This window comes from Lepisma saccharinum, chromosome 3 (genome assembly GCF_977018435.1).
Source record: "Lepisma saccharinum chromosome 3, izLepSacc3.1, whole genome shotgun sequence".
Classification (NCBI taxonomy): Eukaryota; Metazoa; Arthropoda; class Insecta; order Zygentoma; family Lepismatidae; genus Lepisma; species Lepisma saccharinum.
The window spans coordinates 99,012,009-99,039,897 of record NC_139231.1 but is presented as its reverse complement, the minus strand read 5'-3'; the positions used below and the strand labels follow the sequence as shown (position 1 = coordinate 99,039,897).

General features: G+C 37.4%; 1 protein-coding gene across 1 annotated transcript in view; it reads left to right on the top strand.

Moving 5' to 3' along the window:
• Nucleotides 1-27,889, top strand: part of Msh6 (DNA mismatch repair protein Msh6) — a 112,889-nt gene that overhangs the window by 38,669 nt on the left and 46,331 nt on the right. The window contains exons 8-13 of the mRNA XM_083119018.1: nt 3,220-3,354; nt 6,687-6,822; nt 8,106-8,245; nt 18,435-18,578; nt 20,776-20,995; nt 21,713-21,921. Of these exons, the coding sequence (XP_082975144.1) occupies nt 3,220-3,354; nt 6,687-6,822; nt 8,106-8,245; nt 18,435-18,578; nt 20,776-20,995; nt 21,713-21,921 (984 nt within the window). The remainder of the gene's footprint in view (nt 1-3,219; nt 3,355-6,686; nt 6,823-8,105; nt 8,246-18,434; nt 18,579-20,775; nt 20,996-21,712; nt 21,922-27,889) is intronic.

Sequence of the window (27,889 nt, the reverse complement as noted above, 5' to 3'; positions counted from 1 at the left end):
AACTGACTATCGATGCATAAGACGCACCCTATTTTTCAGATCTATTTGTAAGGTAAAGAAGTGCATCTTACACACTGGCAAATACAGTACAGTCAACTCTCGATTCAACGACCTTTCACAGTTCCCGGGAAAAGGGTCGTTATTTCGAAGGGGTTGTTATTTGAATTTGCACCAATTTTCAGCTTAAATGGAGCTCAAACGGACACAAAGATGCCTAGGAGATGGTAACACCATTTATCCTGGTAGTTATACAACCTGTTATGCACAGGATGCATGTTGTGAGAAGGAAAATAGAACATGAAAAAGTTTTCACAAAAGAGAATTTAAAATAATGTTACTTTGTTTCAATTGTGCACAGTCGTTGCTTTTCCAGGAAATTCTTACAATTCTAGTTAATGAGAAACCCGTTTCCACTGAGACCTATGGAAAGGAAAACAATCTCTCGCTTATTGCAAGCGAAACTCAAAGAATCTTGACACCAGTCAGACTGGTGCCAGCAAAAGTCGGGAGATAATTGTGCAGAATGAATGTTGGATTTTATACGGGTTTACTGGAGCATTGTCTGTTACAAGATTAACTGGTAAGATTAGATCTCTCGGGAGAAACAACACAACCTCTCTAGGTACCAGACAAAAAAAAATAAAGTCAGGGCTGTAATTTTCATTCTGGTTCGGCTGTGTAAAATACATCGTAAAAAAAAGTCACTTTTCTTTGCTTCAACCAACTTCATTCACCCTCCTTCCCCATTCAAGGGAGCAGTCCAAACTCCTTCCTTGACTTGCATTGTAATCCAGCGTGAAAAAGGAAATGCGCAACTTGCGATCTATTTTCACCCAAAACGTATTGTAGGACAGGTCATTAAACAACGTGGCAGTTGATAATCATTCGGGTTTGGAATTGAATTTCACTTTAAACTGTATATTTAGTCCCGATTAGCCCATCAGCATAAAATGAACTGAAAACAAGCTTTATGAAACTGCGCATTTTCACATATCAAAATGGTAGATCGTTATTTACTCTCACGTTAATGGACGATTTAATGTTGGATTTAGGAGTATTCTCGATGTCAAACACCCACCCCTCCAAACGTTTTCCCCTTGAATAATGTCTTTTTAATCAGTCTCAGCGACCATTCCTACATTGAACACACTTTTTTTTTTCCTCCACATGAAAGGTTCTGAAGAAAGGTAAATTAAATTTACAGTTGTGGTTATCAGAAGGCGCAGAACATGAAGTTATTTTAACTCTTGTTTTGCTTTCTGGAGATCGAATTTGGTTATCGTCAAATCAAAACAGCTTTGCGAGATTCAAAACAATAACTTTTTTCTTCGCGCTGGATGAGTCATTGCTGTTATCTGCAAGCAAGAGCTTAGCAGACGCTAGACAAAACACTGGCGCCAGCTGCATCGTAAAAACAAAGAGACCGGCTGGAAGTTCGAGCAACAGGTGGCGGAAGAGAAAAGTGCCAGCATTTTAAAGATAACGCAACTGTCGAAGACGGATTAACAGCAGTGTAAAGAAGAAAGAAATGACCCTTGCTTTACGTTTTACCACGCAACAGACAATAATACGGGCAATATTTCCTATGCAGACAACAGCATTAAAAAAAATATGTAATAAATAAATTTAAAAAAAAACAACTGAATTCTGCAATTATCAACATTTCCGTGCACACCAGTGGCGGAGAATGAGCTGGGGAAAGGGGGGGGTCCTTTTTTGTTTTACTTGTTCTATGGTTTTTGTTCGTTTTCAAGAATATATCCAGAACTGGTTGCCCCATTTTAGACGTCAAAGGAAAGGAAGAGGGATGGGTCCTTTTCCACCCTTGCCTGTAATCAGCCCGCATCAGCAAGAAAATCTTGGCTGAAACAATCTGCATCGCACCTCCCCCCCCCCCTACGTTTCCTGACAGGAAAAGAGGGAGAAGTCAGTAAGCCAACGGAACACTTTTTTTAGCAGATATTACGACATCGACAAAATTAGGAAAAGATATGAAGTGGGAAACGGGAGTTATGATGCACGTAAGATCGAAGTAAACTTTTGTGGAAACCTGGATGTCAACGCATTAAGCGGGTTGATGATCTTTAGTTCACCTATGTGGTTTTGATTATCTCTAACAGTTTCGCTTTTTTATGAAGTGTTGCAGGGAACAAAGAACACATTTTGAATGAAAGCGGTTACCGGAAGTTGTGGGCTACAAGGCCGAGAGTTGCTCACTCACGGGAACCTGCTGAACTGGACAGATGGGTCAGACTTCCAGGCGCCACACATCTGTATTTTCGAACATTCCTGCGATCTTATCTCTCAAGGTGATGTATTTATCGATGAAAGAGCTTGACATGCCATACACATTGGCAAAGACTGCAAGTCCAGCAGTCATTTCAGGCTGCTCCCACCCTTCCCCGCGAGTTTTCAGCAGCTCTTAGGACAAGGAAACAAAAGGTCGATTTAAAATAACATCCAAGCACATTCGATCTTCTCTTCTCGCGTATCCAAGAGAAAGCGTGGCAAAACAAGCCTGGCACGTTGGGTAGCGGCCGTCGGGTGCAGGGTAACATTGGTGCACTTGAGGGAGGGGAGGGCAGAGGTCAAGTGCTATTGGATATCACTCAAGCATGGTGTGGTGGTGCCTATTTTTAGTTCAGACCCAATTGTGAGCGGTAGAGCGCTCGTGAAGGAAATGAGTGGGGAAAAAACAACGCATTTTTCGGCCGATTTCCTTCAATTTTTCAATTTTTTTTTTTCAAATTTTTCTATCTTTTTCTAAATTTTTCACAGTTCCCGGGAAAAGAGTCGTTACTTCGAGAGGGTCGTTATACCCGGGGTCGTAGAATCGAGAGTTGACTGTATTTATTTATCACATTTTAAAGCCGTCTTGTGTGTAGAACCATTTGAAATTAGTCACATACAAAACTATGAAGAGAGGAGGTTTATCAGTTATCGAGAAGTTTGTCTACTGGGAGTGGTTGTTTATTTATTTTCTTTTTTTTTGGTGGTTTCTGTGTTGATTCTTTGTAACATGGCTAGTATGTGGAAGCAGTTTCTGTCTAATGTATCTGTTTAGTCCTATGATGATAATGTAATTTTCATGTTGTTTTTTTCATGAATTTATTTTAAATAGTTGGATTATATGTGTGATAACAATGTTGTAGGAGACAGTTTAGTGACTGTGTCGTACTCTTGGAAGTGATATATTTACAAGCTTATTTTCAATTTTAGGGCTTGAGACAGTGGTGGGACATGAAAGCTACACACTTTGACTGTGTCCTGTTTTTCAAAGTTGGAAAGTTTTATGAGTTATACCACATGGATGCTGTAATTGGTGTCAATGAACTTGGTTTAATGTATATGAAGGTAAGTTATTTCATGTTTAAAGCTATTTTACATTAGTTGTGCAGCTAACTTTTTCTTAGCACGTTGTTCGTTTTATGTAATTTATTGTTTTTGCAGCTCCTAAAGAAGGTACATTTTGTAGGTAGATTGATATCTTGTGACTCTTTAACAGAGTATTTGCATCTTGTAATTAATGATCAATATCTCAGCAACATTACAGCTGTGAACATTTGAAAAGAAATATATCTGAGAGGGGAAAAAAAAAAAAGAGAGAGCATATTTCTTCTGCATTGAGTATTTTTTTGTCATTGAAAGGCATTGTCACCACTAAATGACAGGTTTGCAATTCGTGCAAGGACATGCCAAGGACAATCTTATTAATATCTTCAACAAGTAGTTAATTCTCTTGTATGTGAAAAGTACTGTATTTACTCATGTATAATGCACACTTTTCTCCAAAAATTTTTGTTCCCAAAAACTGTGGTGCGTATTATGCACGGAATAATTCAGACAGCCAACATGAAACCGAACAGGGTCATTCCATGATTTTCGGACATTTGCATTGATTTTTCATATATACGGAACCCTGTCATTTTATATATCGTTGTAAAGCTTAAATCCTGCAGTTTCTGAATATGGCATCAGTAGGGGCATGCATATTTCGTTTTTGACAAAAAAACGAAATTTGAAAAAACACATTGTAGTGTTAATTTTTCATGTTTTTGAAAGGTGTGAGATGCATTTTGTGACCATGTTTTGTCACGAAATAATGCGAAATGAACTGCAAAAAGCGAAATTAACTCTTAAACACGAAATTTGGGGTTTATTCACCAACGCGGCACCTTCTGAGGTCTGAATTATCCTGAGAGTTATACAATTCCTGGAAAAATTGATTAATTCTCCTGTTAATATTGGAGAAACAAAAATTGACTCCTTTACACAGAAATAAACTTAATACTCGGATAACTACATAAATGGCCTATTAGAAGTGAAATGTTAATTCTATGGAATAAGTGTAGTTTTTAAATCAAATTTAGGATTATATTCACAATTTTAAAACCAAAATGTCTTTTTATATACCACTTTTGATGTGATTATTCACCACTATAACACCGATATTTTATTTTATTTACCGCTTTTGAACCCGAAATTGACTCAGTTTTTATACCGAAATTTTGCTTTTTTATTTACCAAAAATATGTGCCTCTAGGCATCAGTATTCCATTCAAGATAACAACACTAATGTTAAATGTGGTTCAAATAAGTTCATCACAAAATGAGGGAACGTTCTGATTTCTATGGTGCTTTGGATGAAAGAAAACATAAGGAAAAAGACAACAATAATTAAAATGTTTTATTGGCCAAATAATAATATATATATATATGGAGTGTGTAAATTTCTTAATGGAAGGAATCTTGTGCTGCTAACTGCTAGTTTGAAGTTCTTTTAGAAAAAGTAAAGAAGGAATGAGCAAAACCACGTATAAAAGTTTGAAGGCCATTTCACACGATTTTTCACTTTGTAATGTAATGTTCTGCAACACCAAGGAAAGCAGTACAACTCTGGTGGAATTCTAGCATGCACCTTCCATCACAGGGGTTGCATATCAGCAGTATTTGATTGATTGATTGATTTGGTGTTGTAAGTCCACTTTATGGACAGTAAGGCTAATCGTGACTGGACCTACAGTTTAAAGTGGGATCTGAACCACTATGTGCCTCCACCGGGTATCAAACCTGGGAGCCCTTGATTAGAAGATGACGACTCTACCACTGCACCATCGGGGAAGCCCATCAGCAGTATTTGTTGGGCGAGAAATAATGGAAAATAACTTCCTGAGAACTGCAAATCCATAACGTAATTTTGATCTCGCTTTCTACTATTACAGAATAAATAAGGTGGTTAAAGAGTGAAAGCTCTGGGATGCTAAACACAGTGGAGGGAGAACGGGGAGGTGGCATGGGTTAGAGACTTATTGTTTACACAAGAGGATATTCTCCTCTTGGTCCACATAACAACAGGTGACTCATTGAATAGGTATGATGTTATTCACTCTTGATCAGCTTAGCAACAGCTTTACGACCCACAACTACGGAAGCCATTTCTTGAAACTGGATTGTACTGTGCATTATATACAAGATATAATTTTTTGTAACTTTTCCCCATGAAAAACCAGGGTGCTCATTATATACGCACGTGCACTATACGGTAAATACGTGTAAATATGGTAAATTAGAATATCCTCAGTAACTCATTGCAAAGTTTCAATCAGCTAGAGACCGGATTTTAAAGGGAAGTCGCTTTTTTATTTTTCAACACAGATCATGGAATAAATATCAAGTGTTAATAATTATCTTCCACCAACAAGATTACATTGTTTTGACTTCCTATTTTTTTCCCTTTTTAAAAACATTTGCCTTTATTGACTAGTTTTTCAGCCTACATTCCTTTTTTTCCCCTTTTTAAAAAAAAACATCTTCCTTGGTTCTTTCATTGACAAGATATCAAATATTTTGAACGACTGTTTTTTCCCTGAACAAAACATTCAACAATTGTCTATTTGGTGCAGTTTAGAGAAAAGAAAGAACAAGCGCCTTCTACCTTACCTTCCCTGCATGAATGTTGGGAGTACGTTGGAGTGATTGTTGAAACAATGTGAACTGAGCTTATGCAGCAACAAACGCATTGTAAGTGGCATACCTGATGTGATAAAAGTGTACTTATATGTTATATTTAGACTTTTATTGTGAAGTTTTTTAAAGTAGTTTAAACCTAACTGCTTGGCAGTGACGACAGTATTGAGTATCAGTGAAATGGCTAAGCCAGGTACAAGTGGCAGCAAGCTATGGAATGCGGTAAGCTGTTGCAAGGAAGATTTCATTGAAACGGATGGTAAGATTTTCCACTGTACTTTACCTTTGAAAAAAAAAAAGGGAAATGAAAAAGGACTATAGTTTATATTTGCACTCCACTAAAAATATTATCTTAAATGAAAGCACAATATATACCATTCATATATAAAAAGGGATACATTAATATGAATGTTTTATTTTTTTTTGGCAACAATCTTCCCCCTTTTTTGGTTCTTTTTAGAGGAAATTTTTCTCTTTATAATTGGGTGTCTAACAGTGACTCTTTCATTTCAGAACTTCAATCTAGCTCTATGTCAATCTCTGCTCTTTAACAACATGCATGGCAGGGTCCCAGATATTTATAGAAGTATGGGGGAACTAGAGTTTTTGCATGTGTTCAATGGTTATTCATGTTATTTTTTATTGCTTTTAGATATCATGTCAACGTTAAGTAGCCTTTTTTTTATGATTTTGCTGATTTTTTTTTTTTTATTTCACAGGGTGATAATGCACATTCTGGTTTTCCTGAAATAGCATATGGTAGGTTTTCATCTAGTTTGATAGAAAAGGGTTACAAGGTGGCTCGAGTGGAGCAGACAGAAACTCCTGACCAGATGGCTGACAGATGTAAGACAAGTAAGTTATGTTTTACACACAGTTTCTTAAGATTTATAATTGAAAAGTATGATGTCCAGCATCTTCTCCAAACATTGAATGTGCTTATACCTTGATAAGATCAAGCTTGGACTTCAAATTTTCAAGGTTTTCTTGTGTATCAGATTTCAATTGATTTATGTGTTTGTATTTGTGTATTTTTAAAACAAATTAAGAATTATTTTATGCAGTTATAAAAAATGATTTCTACAGGAAGCAATGTACTAGTAAATCACAACTAGTAATTTGTGTATTTGAGTTTGAGTTGTTATTTTAAGTCCACTTTATGTACAGATAGGCTAATCGGGACCTGAGTTTAAAGTGGGATCTGAACCACTGCACATTGTACCTCTCCACCACGTATCGAACCTGGGACGACTTGATCACAAGTAAGTAATTTTTGTAAAATGTGTATTGGGTATAGTGAAACTGTCCAGGTTCTTGGAAAAGAGATAGCCTTCATTTCAGAAGTAGGCATAAAAGTTGAAGTTCAGAACACTAATTCTCCAGGTGGTGCAACTAAAAGGTAATTCAAGCCAACCTTAACCAGTACCTAGCATCAAAAGGAAATGGACTGCTTTTCCTAGCACCGCACAATGTCCAACCACTTAGCAAAAGCCCTCCCCGACCATATGGCTTTAAAGCAGCATAAACTGTCTGTTATGAAATAGGCAATAAACTCAGCAATCCTTTCCATCTCCCACTCTCCTCGATAAATGATGTATGTGGGATGCAGAGTGTGAATATAAGACAAATTACATCAGCAGATCCGTAAACAAGTGAATTCAACAGTATCTGACCAACGGATACACAGATGAATCACACCAAATACTATCAGAAAAGTGTACGCACCAGGCATGTATGTAGCTCACACTTGAGTTGACACCAAAATTATGACACACATTATGCACTTTACAAACTAATCATTGATAGCATATTGATGCAGCAAAGGAGAAGGTGACAGCAGTTCTGCTATTGATTTCTTCATACAGTGCTTGTTAACAGTGGAAAATAATTTTTTACTTGTTTCACTCTAGATTCTTTTTTATAGCCTAGTACTATTGCATACAATATATAGCATATGGTTGGTTATGTATGCTTGTGTTTCAAAATAAAAGCTATTTTTGCTAGAAATTGTGTAAAATTAAACAACAAAATCATAAATTTTATTTATAACTCTTCTCATGATTAGATTAGAGGTAAGGCCTGTTTGGATCTAGAGTTATGTTTGTGTATTAAATTTATGTATTTATCTCACCTTTTAGCAGTGAAGGCTACAAAATTTGATAAAGTTGTTAAAAGAGAGCTATGCCAGATAACTACAAAAGGTACAAGAACTTTTAATGTAATGGATGGTGATGCAACAGAAGCAGAAAGCAGTTACTTGCTTGCATTAACAGAAAAGGTATTTGATATAAATATTCGTAATATTTATACAGTGCCATGCAATAGTTTATCAACATTGTGTTTTTTTGGTTTTTTTTTGTAATAACTTTAACTTCATAGATTCAAGTGAAATTTTTATATGTCTGGCAGCAAGGTAGGTGCTTCCATATCAACAGGTGGTATACCAGTTTGGACTATTTACAAAATTATTAAAAATCTTTAATCAATTTTTTTTACCTGTCAAGAAAGTGACACTTATTCTTATCACCGTAATACATGAACGCTTTGAGCAACAATTGTAACTTACAGTGGATGTAATGTGCAAGTTTTTGCATGTTCTAAGCTTTATTACTAAGTTGGCTTTTGAGTGTGACTTACGACGGAGAATACTCAGACGATGATTTCAGAATTCTTGTGCCCTCTAAACCCTTATTTGGAGTAAGGTAAAAATGATTTAAGGAAGTGTGGATTGTTTACTTCTTAGCCATGACCATAAGAAGCATCCCCAATTATGAAACGTCCTGCATTTGGCACGAGGCAACAAAAATAACCCTGTAGAAGGCCAACCCCTAAGTATATAAACCCCTGCAAAAAGACTGGAAGTGTGCAAGTTGACTAGCAGATCTGAGGTGCGGCTGGAGGCGCTGACCAGTCTCCAACTCAAGATGACCATCCACCCAGCTAAGTCCAGGCTGTCTCCAGGCACTTAGATAATGGACAAGCACCTACGATTACATCTCGCTAAGTATCGCTAATCCTGTGTTTTCTTTCCAAGCAGCTCCTTTACCTATAACTAGGGGCATGCATATTTCGTTTTTGACGAAAAAACTAAATTTGAAAAAAAACACATTGAAGTGTTAATTTTTCATGTTTTTGAAAGGTGTGAGATGCATTTTGTGACCATGTTTTGTCACGAAATAATGCGAAATGAACTGCAAAAATTTAAATTAACTCTTAAACACGAAATTTAGGGTTTATTCACCGACGCAACACCTTCTGAAGTCTGAATTATCCTGAGAGTTATGCAATTCCCGAAAAATTTATTAATTCTGCTGTTAATATTGGAGAAGCAAAAATGGACTCCTTTACACAGAAATAAACTTAATACTCTGATTACTACATAAATGTGCTATTAGAAGTGAAATGTTAATTCTGTGGAATAAGTGTAGTTTTTAAATCAAATTTAGGATTATATTCGCAATTTTAAAACCAAAATTTCTTTTTATATACCACTTTTCATCCAAATTTTCACCGCTATAACACCGATATTTTATTTTATTTACTGCTTTTGAACCCGACATTGACTCAGTTTTTGTACCGAAATTTTGCTTTTTTATTTACCAAAAATATGTGCCTCTACCTATAACACTAGGGCTGGGAATATCTTCATATATCAATAACTATTCTTCTTATAATAAATATTGTTATTGTTAAATTATTACTTGTGTGTCTAATTATGTCTACACCTTACAGGTTCTCCCAAGAATTAAGGCTCTACCAAGGTAATAAAAGTATTTTCTTACTGCCCATTTCCCAGCCATCTTAGTTTCGTTCTCTAACGGTAAATACGAGGACTCAAAACCCATACCGTTACATTTGGAGATCCGCTATTCTCTGTTAACAGAGGCTCGATCTCAGTAGGGGGTAGGAAACTCTTGGCATTCTTTGCTGCGCCACTCTTCATTACCTCACTAAGTACTTTTTTTTACGCAAGAACCTCCCCTCAACATACAAGATTGAACTCAGTACCTTACTAATGCTATTTTTTTTCCTTAGGACTTGCTTGTTTTTCAGCAACACACAATAGTTGTACATAACAACCCCCTTTTGCTCCCTTTGTTTTTGTCTTGACTTACCCTTTGGTTTTGTTCTTTAATGTGCAAATTCATGACGTTTGTTTGTCTGTATTTTCGATTGAAAATTTCCTTGGTTCTTGAATCGAAAACCTTGCTTTCTTCCAAATGCTTGCGCTGCGGTAGGTGCTTACCTTGTTCCTCGCCACTCGCTCTTGGTGTACAGGAAGTACCCATTGATAGCGCAACTTCGAGAAAGTTACGTAGCTCGTTATTCCTCCCTAATTGGTTTCCCCTTGTCCCCTTCGCTTGAATGTTCTTAGTGATATCCCGTCCCTTTTCAACTGGCGATATCCCTCCTCCTGCCAACACCCTTTCTGTGACATGACTGTATATGCCTAAACCCCAGGGAACTTGTGACAGTTCAAGTTTGGTTGTGTTACCCATCACTAGCATCATGTGAGACTAAGTATCCTGTAAGCCCACCCTTCCAGGATGGTGGTTTTTCTTCTTTCTGTGCATTTTGTGTTTGAAATCTTTTATGTTATGAACACGTGATGTGAAATTTTACTCTTTCCCTTGCGACGCAACCTTCCGTCTCCCTAGCTGCCGAGGGAAACGTCTTACGCCAGCTTTTGTTAGTCTTACTTAGTTTACTTACTACTTCTTCCCCTTCGTGCTGTTAGGCATCGGGGTTCTTCAGCCATCTGCTAAAACTCTTCCTATCTTGTGCCATTCTCTTAACTTCCATTAGTGTCTTCCCTCTTTTAGTAACCATTTCTGACAGGTATTATTCCCATTCTCTTCCTCTCCTTCCTTCTGGTCTTGCTTCCTTTACTTGTTTCGGTTTTCTATATTCTCCCATTCTCATTACATGGCCATACCAGCCCAGTGTTCTTCTCTCTATTATCTCTTCAATTGATTCTACTTGTAGCTGTTCCCTGATTATGGTGTTCCTGGTTCTATCTCATCTGTTTTTTCCTATGACTCTTCTGAGGTATTTCATCTTTGTTGCTGTTAATCAACTTTTATGCTTATTTTGGAGCGTTAAGCTTTCTATGCCATAGAGCATTGTTGGTATAATTATGGTTTTATAAATCCGTAATTTAGTATTTTCTTGTACCTCCTTTTTTCCTACTATTGTATTACTTATTTGGTAATATATTTTATTTGTTTTTTGAACCCTCCTATTTTTTTTCTTCATCTACTTTTCCATTGCCTATTATTATTGTTCCCAAATATTCATATCTATTCACTTGTTCCAGCTGTTCTCCTTGCCATTTTATTTCCAATCTCTCTTCATTTCCATGCTTTGATATATGCATTACTTTACTCTTCTTTGGGTTCACTATCATTTCTCTATCTTGTATTGAGCTGGCCTATTCTATTTCTGTATTTTGTAGTTCCTGTTTAGTTGATGTTATTAATGCTATGTCATCAGCATACAGAAGTGATTGTACATAAACTGGTTTCAGTTTCCTATTTCCAACCTTACATTTTCGTGTTCTTCTTCTACATTGTTTATGTATTTGATCCATTAGTATTATAAATAGTAAAGGATTGAGGCTATCTCCTTGTTTAACTCCTTTATTCATGTTAAATTCTTTTGATTTCTCGCCTCCTATTCTTACTAGTTTTTCTGAGGCTCCTATTTTCTGCAACGCTGACCATAGTTGTTGTCGTGGTACTGTATCAAAAGCTGCCTTTAGGTCCAAGAAGGCTACAAATAGTTATTTTTCTCTGCTAAGAAATTTATATATGACTTGTCGTAGAGTGAAATTGTGATCTTGCGTTTGTCTTCCTCTTCTTCAAAGACAGTATATTTTCCTTCGTAGATAAGATTTAGCATAGTGCGGGGGCAAAAGTGGCGAAAACTGTTGGGGGGGGGGGGCAACTGCTGCCAATGCTTCTCCATTTCCACATGTATTCTTAATATTCTTAATGTAATTGGTTCCCAATTTACTATTTTCTTCGTACATTCTTCTTCAAATATTATACCTACACCCTCTTTTGCTCTTGCTTTCTTATCGACTCCTGAGAATATGAATGTATATCCCTTATTCATCAGCATCTCTCCTGATCCTTTCCTTTTAGTCTCGCTTATGCCTGAGATTTTAATCTTGTATTTTTCCATTTCTTCTATTATCTCAAATTCTTTTCCTGTCAGAGAGGTTATATTCCATGTTCCAATAATAATTTTCCTTTTCATGCCTTGTCGTTTCCATTTGATCTGTATGGCATCTACCTTATGTCTTCTCTGAATAAAATGAATTTCGATGCCACGTGGGTTATTGGCCCTATGTTGAGTCTAGTTGAATGAAAGAACTGGGCTGACTTCTTACGGCTTTCCGGCCTGGGGGGTTTACTCCCTTGCAGTGTTGCAACCATTCTGTTGCTCCAACTCTGCCTATGACTGTCTGGATCTAGACTCTTTTGGACTAATGTCCTCATCGACTCTAGGCCAGTACTGAAGAGGTTGCTGCTCGTCTTCAGGGATTTTTATTGACTTCCTAGTCTAGATCCACATTGTTTATCGAAATCAGGGTCACCTCAAGAAGGATGTTCTTCGAACACGCACTGCGGTCTTGGCAAGGGAGAGAGGTTATATGTTCACTTCAACTTACCCTGAGTCGCTCCTCGACCCCTTTTTCATTAGTCATTCCCTTTTAATTGTAAATTTGAGGCTCATATTGTTATTATGGTAATTGTGCATTAAGTTTTATTATGTACCACTATTTTTTTTAGCAATTCTGTGTACTCTTGTATGGGGTACTCATATTGAGGTTACTGCTTGAAGATGGCAGCCATTTCCCTTGTCCATCTTCTAAATGCCTGGAGACAGCCTGGACTTGCCTGGGTGGATGTCCAGTCATCTTGGGTTGGAGACTGGTCAGCACCTCCAGCCTCACCTCAGATCTGCTGGTCAGCTTGCACACTCTTTTTGCAGGGGTTTATATACTTAGGGGTTGGCCTTCAACAGGGTTATTTTTGTTGCCTCGTGCCAAATGCAGGAAACTTCATATTTGGGGATGCTTCTTATGGTCATGGCTAAGAAGTAAACAATTTATATTTGCTTAATCGTTTTGATCTTACTTCAAATAAGGGTTTAGAGGGCACAAGAGTACTAAAATCATCGTTTGAGTGCTCTATGTTGTAAATCACACTCAAAAGCAAACTTAGAAATAAAGCTTCGAACCATCAAAATCTTGCCCGTTACACAGTCACCAAACTAGTCATCAGAATCAACATAGTTTAGTACATGGTTTGAAAGCCCTTAGCACCAATCACAGCCTGGCACCTTCATGGCATGGAGTTGATCACCAACTGACGGATCATTCCCTATTCTTCCTTCACCTTGGGAGGCTGTTTGGCATCTCAAGATGTGCCATCTGCAGAGTCAATAATGTATCAAGGTAAAGGGAGGCATTGTCAAGATAATCCAAGCCCAGGTGGCCACATGTGACCCATTCTCTTCACAATCCGAGCATTTTGCATGCTGTTCGTGGCAACTCCCACCTGTCGTTCCAGGGACATTACTTGGAATTGCACTGGAAGCAAAGCCATCATACTTGAACACTGAAGAGGCAGCTGAGAAAGGGAGAACTGTTTGGGCATTGAAGAAAGCTGTTTCACTCACACTTCAAAGAATCTTTCTGGTATTTTTGTTTAACAAACTGCTTCTTACACTTTGATAAGTTCAATGAAAACTCTGAAGTCACTATTAAAAATCTCCATATAACAATTACTTACTGATCTAGTAATTTTTTCTGTTGCCATGCCCTTAATTTATATAAATTTATACAGTGTAATTTTGTACTAACAGTAAATTATACATCATATTAATTCAGCACAACGTTTTCATGAAATATAACAAAACAGAAATAGCAATTACTCCGTCTCCAATAATTATTGTCTGGTACACTTTTGTTTGTTGTCCCATAATATTTGTCCGATATTCAAACTGTGTCATTGGTGTATACAGAAGAAGAAAATGAAACACGGGAATGAGTGATACAATGTTATTACTCAAGGAGCATTACAAATTGGCCGATCAAGTATCCAATAGCACATAAATAAAAAGTTACCATTTTGGCATACCGGATTATAATTATGGGACAGAGGGAGTAATAACAAGAATAATGTGTTATACTTCATGCTTATTAAACAATAAATAAATTAACATCTTGGATCAATCACGGCGCCAAACTGAAAAAGCCTTTTATCTCCCTTAAGAACAGGAAGGCCAGACTGTAGTGGGCAAAGGAGCACCTGATGAGGACATGGACCCAGTGGAACAATGTGCTGTGGACCAATGAGAGCAAGTACATTCTCTCTGAAATTGGCAGTGGAAAATAGGTATGACGTCCCAAAGGCAAAAAGTACACCCCCAAGTACCAACTGCCCACCGTCAAGCATAGCGCTAGGAATATGATGGTGTGTGGGCACTTCTCTGGAATTGGGATGGGTCCTCTCCACCATATCACAGGCAACATGTGCAGGGATATTCTCGCAAATGTCATGTACCGATTCGCTTGTAATGACCTCGGACGCAGCTTCATCCTGCAGGAGGACAATGAGCGAAACACAAATCAAGGGTCACCTAGGAGTTGATCGACCACCATCACATGACTCACATGGAGTGGCCAAGTCAGAGTCCGGACTTGAATCTCATTGAGCACATGTGGGACGGACTCGAGCAGCACCTGAAGCACAAGACAGCCAAGAATGCCAATGATATGTTCCCCCAGCTGAAGGAATAATGGGACAAGATCCCTCAGTTGGTGCTCAACTCCATGCCAGGCTGATTGATGCCAAGGGCTTTGAAACCAAGTACTGGAGTGGGTTGATACTTGTGACAAGTTTGGTGATTGTTGCTCTAAGCTTTCATGCATTACGGTGATAAGAATAAAAGTGTCATTTTTTTTGCCAGGTTAAAAAAATCAAATAAAGATTTTTAATAATTTTGTAAATAGCCCAAAATGATCTACCACCTGTCCATAAGGATGCACCTACCTTGCTGCCCAACATATAAAAATTTCACTTGAATTTATGAAGTTTGAAAAAGTTATCACAGAACAACGTGATATTCATAAACTTTTGCATGGCACTGTATGTATATGTAAGAGTTGCATGTGAAAAATCAAATATTCATATTTTACCTTTAAATCCACCACAAAATTAATGAAAGTGAAAGCACTTACATGCCGTATTTTCTTCTCCCTTTGACGATCATTCACACAATGACGTTGCTCAGGAACTTCAAAGAAGTTGAAATGTAGATTATCCAGACCAGGAGCTGGAAGCAGCATGTGAACGACTGATGTGATTCAGTTTTTTTTTTATTTTAACCCCTTGTTACGTTTTACCTTGACCTGACCTGAATGATTTAAACTCACACTTTGAGAAGTTCCTGAAAGAGGCCATTGTGGATGACTGAAATGTAGAATGAGAGAAGGAAGCACTGTACCTAAGTATAAGATGGCGCAAAAAGAATGCATGGTTTTGGAATTAAGTGTAACGTAGTTGATTTTCAGTAAGATATGCACTTTGGATAGTTATACAGTGATGATTTAAGTATGGAAGATGATGTCGGAAAGATGACGTCTTTGTTGCTGTACACATATCCGGAGCCTCTCCTCAAAGTTCCGCATTGCTCTTGCCAACAAATGTGCCTCATCGCTCATCATCAACACCACATCATCAGATGCAATAATTTCAAGCATGGTTGCACAAAGCTGTCTGCTCTGGACAAAATCACCTGGAAACAGCTTTTGAACAATCCTGATTTTGGACGGATAAAAGTGTAATTCACCATGTAGGATACGCTGTAGCGAGCAACGAGACAGACCCAAAGTTAGAGCACCAAGGACTCTAAAGCACTACCTTTCTCACACTCTCAACATGTTCTTTTTGTGCAACCTTGTACTTTAACTTCTATTAATCTTATTGCAATAATTAATAAAGAACCATTGTGAAGAATTGTATTTCATTTTAGTCACATTCATGGTACATCAAATAGTAATGCATTTGTACCTGTCGTAAACTACCTTTTTAATTACTCAATGTGTCTTGCTCAAAAGCTACAAACAGAATGAAATGTAGTGTCAGTTAAAAATAACCAGTAATGGTTGGTTCAAGTCTCTGGTACTGAATACCGTATTTATGCGTGTATAATGTGCACCCTGGTTTTTGATGAGGAAAAGTGACAAAAAAATTTATCTCTTGTATAATGCGCAGTATAATCCAGGTTCACGAAATGGCTTTCTTAGTTGTAGGTCGTAAAGCTGTTGCTATGCCATTCAAGAGCTACTGACATCGTACCTATTCAATGAGTCACCTGTTTCTATGTGGACCAAGAAGAGAATATCCTCTTGTGTGTCACCAACCCAAGCCACCTCTCTGCTCTCCCTCCACTGTATTTAGCATCCCAAAGCTTTCACTCTTTAACCACCTTATTTATTCTGTAATAGTAGAAAGCGAGATCAAAATTACGTTATGGATTTCCAGTGCTCGGGAAGTTATTTTCTGTTATTTCTCGCCCAACAAATACAGCTGATAAACATCCCATGTGGTGGGAGGTGCATTCTCGAATTTTGCGTGCTTTTCTTGTGTCGCAGAACATTACATAGCAAAGTGAAAAATCGTGGAAAATGACCTTTAAAATTTTATACATGGTTTTGCTTATTTTCTCTTTAATTTTTCTAAAAAAAAGAAACCTTCAAAATATATACTTTTTCCATGACTGATAGCAGATAGCAGAACAAGATTTCTTTCATTAAGGCATTTACACACTCCACATATGTCATATTGTTTGGCCAGTAATAATTATTCTTTTCTCTCTCCTTATCTTTTATTTCATCCAAAGTACCACAAAAATCAGAACGCCCCTTCATTTTGTGATGAGCTTATTTCAACTGCATTGCACATTAGTGTCGCCATCTTGAATGGAATACTGTTGCCATATTCAGAAACTATAGAATTCAAGCTTTACAATGATATATAACATGATAGGGTTCCGTAAACATGAAAAAAATATTCCGGGCATAATACGCCATTTTGGAAAAAAGTGTGCATTATACATGAGTAAATACGGTACATAGTTGGATTGTTACAGGCTGAGAGTTAACATTTGATGTTCAAATACTTTGTCAGTTTGAGTATTTCATGGAGTCTGCAAAATGCCTTTCCTGGAATTTAGGCAAAGTTCTAAATTTACACTTGTATTGCACCAGTGTTTTGTGGAAAACAGTCATTTTTGTGTTCTGATTATCCCATATGATTAACTTATAACTATGGACATCACTATTAATCAGAGATAAATAATGTAAAATATGTTCCAAAGTTAACTGTAATGACATTTCAAAATAATAACATTTTAAGTACTACTTGAAAATAATAAATTATTTAAATTATTTTTAGGGGTGGACCGATATGAAATTTTGACTGAGATAGCTGATATTCTACCGATCCGATATAAAATTCCAAATGGCCCTTAAAGAAAGTGCATAGTCCATTGATCTCCTTAATAAATGTGTGTTTCAAGGTGACCGCAGTGCAAAAGAAGTTGCATATTTAGACATTTACTTTTTTTAAAAGTAGGGCATGGAGATTATCCATAAAAGTTATAACAAATGGCAGAATTTAGCGCTAAATTGTAAGATATTTATAGATATATCAGGTGGGCAAAATAATCGGTAATTTTACCAATAAACCGATATGCCTATATCGGCCGATACTGATAGACTACCGATAAATCTGTCCCATCCCTAAATTATTTTAATAGGCATTATGTGTATTTCTTTTCCTGCAAAGGTGCACATTGTTTCAAGTATGCCAGAAATGAAATATATTGCTTGTTAGTAATTATTAGTTTCATTTTAAAGTGGCAAATGTAACTAGCAATGGATACAAATGATTAAAATGAAGTCAACTTGATCATCTTAGCCAAGCGTGCATGTTGTGCTGGAATATTCATGCATAATACAATGGAACTCGAACTGTACTTTTCCAAATTTTACATTTTCCTGCATTATGCATGCTTCCAATAAAGCTGTTATAATTTTTTCATATTGGACCCCTGAAAAACATAAAATTGGGAATTCACTGTCCCTCTCTGACACTAAAAGTTTTTTCTTAGCATCAAAGTGGCATGACTAGGATATGTACATGATGCAACTTCTTCACTTGCACAAGTATTTATGTCCACACCAAATTAAGGGCAACAGCAAGGAATAGGAGCGGTTTCAAGGCAATACTTCAGACAGTGTTTCATCTTCATTCACAAAGCCTTTTCCGTACCAAATAAGTTTGCAATAATGTAATTTTTCCTGTTTTACAAGTATTCGTATGTTTGAAATAAATTGAAATTACCAAACATACTACATGTGGAAAATAACTTCGTCCTTTTATTTTCAGGCTGGTGAAACAACAGGTGGAGAAAGCACCTATGGAGTTTGTTTTATAGACACATCCATTGGCATTTTCCACCTAGGGCAGTTCCAAGATGACAGATATTGTTCCAGACTTCGGACGTTAATTACTCATTACCCACCAGCTCAGGTCAGTTAGCAGAAATTCATAAATCTCTTTTAAACATGATAGTGAAATTTGAGTTTAGTTTTTATGGATGATACTGTATCAGTATCGGGTGCTAAACCCATATTATATATGTAGGTTTATCAGTAACACTGCCAGTGATTTTACTCATGTATATTTCAGTCATTTTGATTTGATTAGTCTTACTCTTTTGTATTCTGTGCATAGTATTAACTTATGTGTTGCATTTGGTTTCATATAAAACTGTATGTCCCTGGTAAGTTTTTCAAAAAAGATTCTCATTATATTCATTTCAAGCATTGTAATTCAAAAATGTATTTCAGTATGTGAAACTGCCCCACTATAATGTAGCAGACCTGCTTAACATGTGAACTGTTTCTTGACGGAAGAGAGACATTAGCATTTGCAAGATATCTGTATGTGTACTTTGAATGAAAATGTACATTTGCTAGCATGGAATATGTTTCATACAAGATCTCCAGTGCACATTTTTAATGTCAACTGACTGGCTTCTGTTGATGGTTAATTTCATTTCAATTTAAAGTAATTCTTTTGTAAGTGGTTTTACTTTTTCATTACAGTCATATCTCTACTCAGAAAATACTTGTGAACAACATAATTTCAACTACATAAGCATTAATTAATAGCTAAGTGGAAATCAAGTTGTTGTTTTTTTTTTTTTTTTTTTTTTTTGGAGAAATGCCAAGTATACTGAACTCAAGTGGACAAGTATCTGCCAACACCTGTTTTGTTATTTTTCCTTCCCTTGATTTCATGGACTTCAAATGACATTCCACAGATGATGATGAAACCCTGAGATGAAATGGAGTAATAGTTACAAATGGCAGTCTTTCTAGCCATATCCTCTTCATATGTCCAAAGCACCTAATGTGGGCCCAATCTCTTCTGTTCTGCAGCTTCACAACCTCTGCTGTCTGTTGAATCTCCTCATTCCTAATTCTCTGTCTTCTGGTCTTTCTCAACTATGATCCCTAAGAATTTCATCTTCACTGCCTGCATTACTTTCATATTAAGGTGTAATTCATATACACTGATTTTGTAAAGGAAATGTCTAAATTTCACTTCCTTTTTCTAAAGCAAAACCTATTGCAATCATCTTGTTACATACATTAATTTAGAATGTAAACGAACAGTTCTAGTGTTTCTTGGAAAATTCCCATTTTTATATGAATATACAGGGTGAGGCTAAAAGGAATAGACAGTTTCAAACTTTTACAGAAACAAGAGTTTTAATAACATGGCTGAAATACTTACGTGGTTGGAAGAGCATGTCCTGATGTTTACATGGCTAAGATACAAATGTTTTATGTGTGACCTTTTTGTAACACTACAGATATCAATGTGATAGTCCAGTTTAAAAGCGTTTAATCTGTCTATTTCTTTTAGGCTCACCATGTATGAAATACCATTTATCAATATCGACAAATTTTATTCTGATACTTCATCAGCTTTGGTAATATTTCATGTTCCATCCCAAATTAATGTATGCAAGTAATTTTGTTTTCTGCATGTTAATGATTAAAGCTACTGTAGACTGGGGCAGGTGCCATTCCCTATAGAAGTAATGTAATGGCTGTAACATCATATTCACAAGCAGCTTTATTGAAAAAAAATAGACATTCCCTTCATGCATTTTTCTTTTTCTACATCTGCCATAGGGCCCACCGATAGCATGGTGGTGAACACTGGTGCTGTATAATCAAGGTGTTCTAGTTTTGATTTCCAGTGAGCACATGTGCAGTTGTTTGCATCATACTTTAAAGCAATTGTAAGTTGCATATTCAGATCTTATATGCTAGTGGCAGAAAATTATATTATGATTTTGCACACACAGATGTACTATGTATAAATACCAGTTCCACTCAGATAAAACAGCAGCAGTGAAAAATCAGGTGAAACCAGGGTGGACTCAGTAGCTCAGTTAGTAGAGAAATGGCACAGTATACCACAGACCCAGGTTCAATTCCTGGCCAAACTGCTTGCATTTTTCGCATCCAACGAGAATGGTGGCAGTAGCCACTGAAATTAATACAACAATAACAGCTTCGCAGAAAAATGAGTAAGTTTCTCTGCGTTTAGTACCAGAAAATTGCAGATTTCCCATTTGTTTCATTGAATGTTTGGCTTCATTCAAATAATTCAAGCTCTAGAAATGTATAAATGTTACTGCTTGTTGTAGGTTCTGTTCGAGAGGGGAACACTGTCTCAGAAGACCAAGCAGCTTCTGAATTCCTGCCTGGTGTGTGCTTTAAAAGAATCTCTGTCACCAGAGTCTGAGTTCTGGACTGCTCAGAAGACACTGACTTTCCTCGCTGAAGGAGGATATTTCTCAGAAGAAAATAAGACTGACAATAGAACAAGCTGGCCTAATCTCTTCAGGGACAAGCTACTGAATGAGGGTTGGTAGAATTTTTTGTGCATTTACTAAAATTGTTTAGAAAATACATACATAGCTTTTTAAGTTTGTATTAACTTAACTTTAAATTAATCAACTTCATGTTACAGTAGTCTTATTTTTGAATGCGCTGTGTTTTTCAAATAGAAATAACTTATTCAGTCTGAAATATGTAATAAGATATAAATATTGCTTCATAAAAGGATGAAAAGTCAACTACATAAGCTTCATTTAAGTTGTGGTCTGAATCTGACAATATGGTTTGACCAAGAGTGTAATGTGTGTATATGTGTATAATGGCAAATTGATTCAGTAGAATCTCGATATGCATTTTTCTGGGATCTGAGAGTAACACTTAAAACTGGGAAAATGTAAAATAAAATAATGTTAACATTTTGCTGTCTTTGTATAATAGAAAAATTTAAATTGAAGTCACACTTGTTATGCAATGAAATCCCAATTTTTTGGTCCAGGGTTTTAAATCTACCTCATTATACTTCACCTTTCCCAGATTTGATATCATATCTCACTGACAGCACACAACTACCACTTCACACCCTTGCACCATACTCATTTGGACTGAGTATTGTGGCTATGGGAGCTTGGAAACCAAAATACATTTTTATCTTTTCTTGCAGTTTTCGTGTCAGAAATATTTGTTCTAGTTAGCAATAGCAAGAAATGTGTGCAAAACTTATGTTTTATGAATGTTTGGTTGTAGCTGATGCACTAGGACTGACAGCAAACGAGGACTGGGAACTGGCAGTTTCTGCCCTCGGAGCATGCACGTGGTACATGATGGACTGCAGGATAGAGCAACAGCTCCTTGCAATGAAGAAGTTTGAGATCTACCACCCTGTTGATTCAGCAGCTAAGCAGCAGGATAATGGGCAGAAGCAACCTGCAGTTCCTGAATTTGGAAAGCACATGGTATGTTGGAGAAACAGTAACTTAATGTTGATTTTGGCAGATATCTGTCAAAAAATTTGATTGTATGTGTGGGTACCGGGAAGCAGTTAATGAAAGGCATTCTCCAATTCCACTTGGTACATTTAAATACGTTCATATGGACCTAACAGCTCAGTTACCAACTATGTACGTAGCGTCGCCGCCTTGTAATCAACGGGTCCCAGGTTCGATACCCGGTCGAGGCACAAGTGGTTCAGATACCACTTTAAACTGTAGGTCCAGTCCCGATTAGCCTTACTGTGCATAAAGTGGACTTAAAACACCAACTCAACTCAACCAACTATGTACATGTTAGAGTACTGCATCAGACCACTTTCGCTTGCTCAAACTCGTTCGAATCTCCCACGCTCGAGCATGCTGCGCTCGATCGTACCGCACTCGTAGTGGAATGATTGGCAATGTCCCGTATTTCAGAGCCTATACCTGCCGCAAAATTAGTTTGGTATTGACACTTGTGAACCACGTGTTGAAATCGGGTCTACGTCACTGCGGGAGGGTGGGTTGCTGGCATGCGAGCCAATCAAAATCTTCCCAGTGCTTCACCCAGGCCCTGGTTACCTAGCAACAGAAAACGTTTTTCTCGGTGTTGCCGCTTATCGGGCGATTCTTCCTGCGATCAGATTTCATGTTGTTGGGAGAGGACGTGTTGTTTGTTTGTTGCGTTGCGTTACTGTGATATTTTAACCAGTACGTTTGTTTAGTGTTTATTGGATTTAGAGTATTCTTTGTTGTATATAGCGTGTTGCTTTAGTGTGTTATTTTTTGTACATAATTTTCTGTGTTCTGCTTGAGTGTGTCGTGTGCTTGTGTGAAGAATGTCAAGCACAGGAGGCAATACTCGAGATGACAATGTACCAAAGAGGCCATGCACTAAAAGAAAAAGGAATTCCTCAAAGGCCAAACTCAAGAGATGGTTTGTTCTGAGCGCAAATAATTTGAGCAAGAGAAAAACAATGGGGGTCGAATCATTTCTGTAAACAAAGTTCTGGACAGGACTGCTGCTGCGTTCGGCGTGTATAAGAACACTATTGTTACCATAGGGAAAGAAAAATATAATATGGTAGAAATAAATAAATAAATGCGAGGCTTCAAAACTGGAAACCCCAGGAAAGAAGAGGAATATCAGTAAACGCGTGACAAATTTAGATACATTTCAGCAAGATGCTATTCGTCGCCATATTTACTCTTATTATAGGAGGAAAGATCATCCCACTGTTGGGAAACTGCGCGTTTCGTTGAAAGATTCGGCATTTTTTCAAGGTGGGGAAACATCTTTAAGGATAGTCATAAAATATCTTGGATTTTCATACAAAAAAAATAATGGACGCAAAATAAAGTATGGAGGCATATGGGGATGTGGAGGTAAATCTCCACACATTCTCGACCTAGGCCATATTATGAAGGTGATGTGGTTCACCAACTGCCTTTACCACAGGTTTGCCCCAGGTACTCACTTGGGCTGAGTCGACCCCGGAGCCGCTCGGGATATTTGAAAAAGTTCCACAAACCACCGCGGGTCTCACGCGTGAAAGTCGGACGCCCCACCAACTGGTCTTTGTGCACTTCAGTTGCCGTATAATTGAAAGACGGGCAGACTTTAACAGCGACTTCGGAAAGAAATTATTATTGAAAGTGTATATACAGAATGGATTGAAAAGGTAACCTGTAAACAATGCTCGTTTCATTAATTCGTTCATGTTGTAAGGGAGATAGAAATGAATAGAAAAAACAATAACACATTCATCATTGTTGTCATCATTGTTATTCCATTTTCCTCGAAAAACAATAACGCATTTCATCATTGTTGTTCCTTTTCATAACACGTTTTCCTCGACACAGCGTCAGACGGCTGCAGTGCGTACTGTACCGCATGATATGGCAACACCATGACGCGTGTTCCTTCAGCTCTCAATACCAAACTAATTTTGCGGCAGGTATAATAAACAGCACTCTCAACCTGAAACCCATACACGGAAGGAAACCACTCTACGCAATTACAATTCTAAATCATAATTCCGTACATTATTATGTAAGACTCAAATACAGCACATATGAAAGTATGCAATATCTACAGACCGAAATGTAAAATGGATACACATGCTGGCAGACCTGCCCAAGCAATTAAAAATATTGTATCACAGTGCAAGAAGTACATGTACATCATTGTTTACTTACCGAAAAGGATGATCATATTCTGTGAAATAATAAAATGCAGTTATAACATTCAATCAAACATCATTTGAATGTGACAATAATCGTAGAACTTAAAATGTCAGCCTAAGCAGTTTCAGCCCATAATCATCTACAGGAAAACCTCGTTAATATGAAGTTCAAGGGACCAAAAAATGTCAACTTCGAATTAAACGACTTCGAGTTATCCATACTTTTCAAGATGGCGCTTTTTCAGGTGTAAATAAAGTAGAGTATAAATTACCCCCACAATGGATGTTTTATGTTTGGTGGTAGCTCAGAAAATAAGCTTTATATGTACTATATAATAATATTGTACATTTTAAAGAAAGTGTAAAAAATGTTACACAAAATGAGAACACTGAGCTTATGCAGACACAAAGATTCCAAGGAGGCTGTTAACACCATTTATCCTGCCCAGTTATACAACCTGTTATGCACGGGATGCATGTTGTGGCAAAAAGTCTTTTAAAAAACTTTATTTTCTTTTAATTGTGCAAAGTCATTGCTCTTCCACGAAATTCTTACAATTTTAGTTCATAAGAAACCCGTTTACACGGAGACCTACGGAAAATAAAACAATCTCATTTATTGCAAGAAGTGAAACTCGGAAGAATCTTGACAGTAGTCACACTGGCGTGAGCAAGAGACAGAATGAATATTGGATTTTATGTGCGTTCACTAGAACATTATCCATTACAGGATTAACTGGTAAGAGAAGATTCTCTTGGGAGAGAACACAACCTTTCCCTGGCACAAAAAAAAAAAAAAAAAATGGGGCTGTAAATTTTGTTCTGGTTCGGCTCTCTAAAACACATCATAAAAAAAGTCACGTTTTCTTTACTTAAGTTAACTTCATATTCGCCTCCCCCTTTGCAGGGATCAGTCCAAACTCTTCCTCAACTTGCATTGTAATCCACTTTGAAAAAGTAAACACACAACTTGCGATCTGTTTGCACCGAATGTGTATCCTAGGACACATTAAACAGTGCCGCACTCGATAATCCCACTTTAAACTGTATATTTAGTCCCACTTAGCTCATCAGCATAAAATGAACTCAAAACAAGCTTTACGAAACTTGCGTATTTTCAGATTAATCGACAATTTATTGTAGGATTCAGGAGTTGTCTGGAGGTCAAACACTCGCTCCACCAAAACTTTTCCTCTTGTATTCCTACATTGAGCATTGCAGTTTTTTTTAGTTTTTTTTTTTTTTTAACAGCAGCACGCTAATGGTTCTGAAGAGAAGCGGCGATTATACAAACTTTATGTGCATCATGAAGTTGTTTTAACTCTTAACTCTTGTTTTTTTTTCTGGAGATCGAATTTCGTTATCGTCAAATCAAAATAGCTTTGCGAGATTCAAAACAATGACGCTTATTCCTTCGCACTGGATGAGTCATTGCGGTTATGGGCAAGCAACAGCTTTCCAGACGCTAGACTAAACACTGGCGCCAGCTGCAGCGTAAACACAATGAGGCCGGCTGGAAGTTAGAGCAGCAGGTGGCAGAAGGGAAATCATCGGCATTTTAAAGATAACGCAGTTGTCGAAGACCGAACTTTTATCTGCAGTGTGAAAAAGAAAAATGATCCTTGCATTACGTTTTACCATGCAACAGACAATAATACGGGCAATATTTCCTATCCAGACAGTTGCATTCAAACAAGAAAGAGGGACCTGAATTCTGCAATTATCACATTACCATGCACACCAGTGGCGGATAATGAGCTGTTGTAGGAGAAGGAAGGGGGTCACTTTTCTTTTACTTATCATGCGGTTTTTGTTCGTTTTGAAGAAGGTATTCAGAATTGGTTGCTTTTTTAGATGCCAAGGTATAAGGGCCCGTGTGCGCACACGAGCAAGAAAATCGTGGCTGAAACAATTATCAACGGACCCCCTTCCCCCTGTTTGCTGATAGAAAAAGAGGAGAAGTCACTCAGCCAACAATGTTTTGGCAAATTTTATGACCGACACAGTTGGGAAACGTATGAAGCGGGAAACGGGAGTTGCAACATACGTAAGATCGACGTCAACTTTTGCGGGAAACCTAGATGACAACGCATTAAGTGGGTTGACGATATTTAGTTGGCCTATGTGGCTTTGATTATCTGTAACAGTTTCCCTTTTTTATGAAGTTCTACAGGGCACAAAGATCACACTTTTAATGAAAGTGGTTACCGGAAATTGTCTGCTACCAGGCCAAAAGTTGCTCGCTCACGGGAAATTGCTGAATCTCGAGCTCAGAACTAGACAGATGGGTGAGACTTCCAGGCGCCATGCATCTTGTATTTTGGAACATTCGTGCGATCTTATCTCGCATTTCTCATCTAGCCATGGTGAATATTTGCAAGGTGGTGCATTCAGCGGGGAAAGAGCTTGACCTGCCATGCACATTGACAAAGAATGTCAATGTCGAGCGGGCATTTCGGGCTCCTTCCCTCGAGTTGTCAGCAGCTCTTAGGACAAGGAAACATGTCAAGGTTCAGTTAAAATAACGTCCAAGTTCTCTCCACATTCGATTTTCTCTTGTCGACTTGTGCAGGTGTCTACTTCGAATTAAGCGAAAACAGTTTTGCCGAAGGGCAACTTCGTATTAAAAATTATCCGTATTTCGATTTATCCGTGCTGAAATACATTATAAATCCTATCTTATCGGCTGGGGAATGGGAAGAACTTCGGATTAAAGGCTACTTCATATTAACCAATATCGTATTAACGAGGTTTTCCTGTATTTCATTTTCATGTATCTCGGTAAGATACACAAAACTGCATTTTGACATGGAGATGATAATTATGTTTTTAATTTCACTTTGTATTTTACTTCACGATCTATATTTGAGGACCCACTACCATAGACAAATTACGGAAATACATCTACTAATAGGGTTCGAGAGTTCGAATGTATTTCGCTCATTCGGTCGTTTTTCGCTCGAGCAAAATATATGCAAAAAACGCTTATGAATTAGCTGACAATGGAATCAATTCTGTGCGCCATCTAGCATTGCCCATGTGAACTATTTGTCGCTCAAGCGGCACTCATTTCAGCACTTTAGTACATGTTCTGTAGAAATTAATTTGATTTTGGTGTTAAACTAGTTGCCACCCGGTTACTCTTCTGAGTAAAAAAACTGCATACCGCTACATGAAAGTACTTTTCTCATTTTTGAAGTTTCCCAATTTTTTAATTAGAGTAGTAGTTCCACCATCCATTTAACTGTCATATATAACTAACTAACTAATTAACTCTACATCTCTAGCCTTCTTATACCTTAAGGTTTATGGCTGCAACAACACAAGCATCTGTCCCTATCCTGAGCAAGTTCAATCCAATCTTTTCCATCCTTACCAATTTCCTTTAGGTCCATATCAACGTTATCCTTCCATCTTCACCTTGGCCTTCCAACAGGTCTCTTGCCATCAGGCTTCCTAACAAGAATCGTGTAAACTCTTCTTTCCTCTCCCATTCGTGCCACATGGCCTGCTCACCTAAGTCTTCTTGATTTAATTGTTCTAATAATATCTGGACATGAATACAAATTATGTAGTTCTAAATTATGTAACCTTCTCCATTCACCTGTCTCCTCATCCCTTTTAGGTCCAGATATTTTTCTAAGTAAGTCTTTGAGTAGGGTAACTTCAGTTGTGGTCACCCGATATGTGTGTGTATCGCAAATCAGATATGTTTTCCTAATTTTTATTGAGAGTAGTAGTTTCACTACCCATTTGATTGCCACATA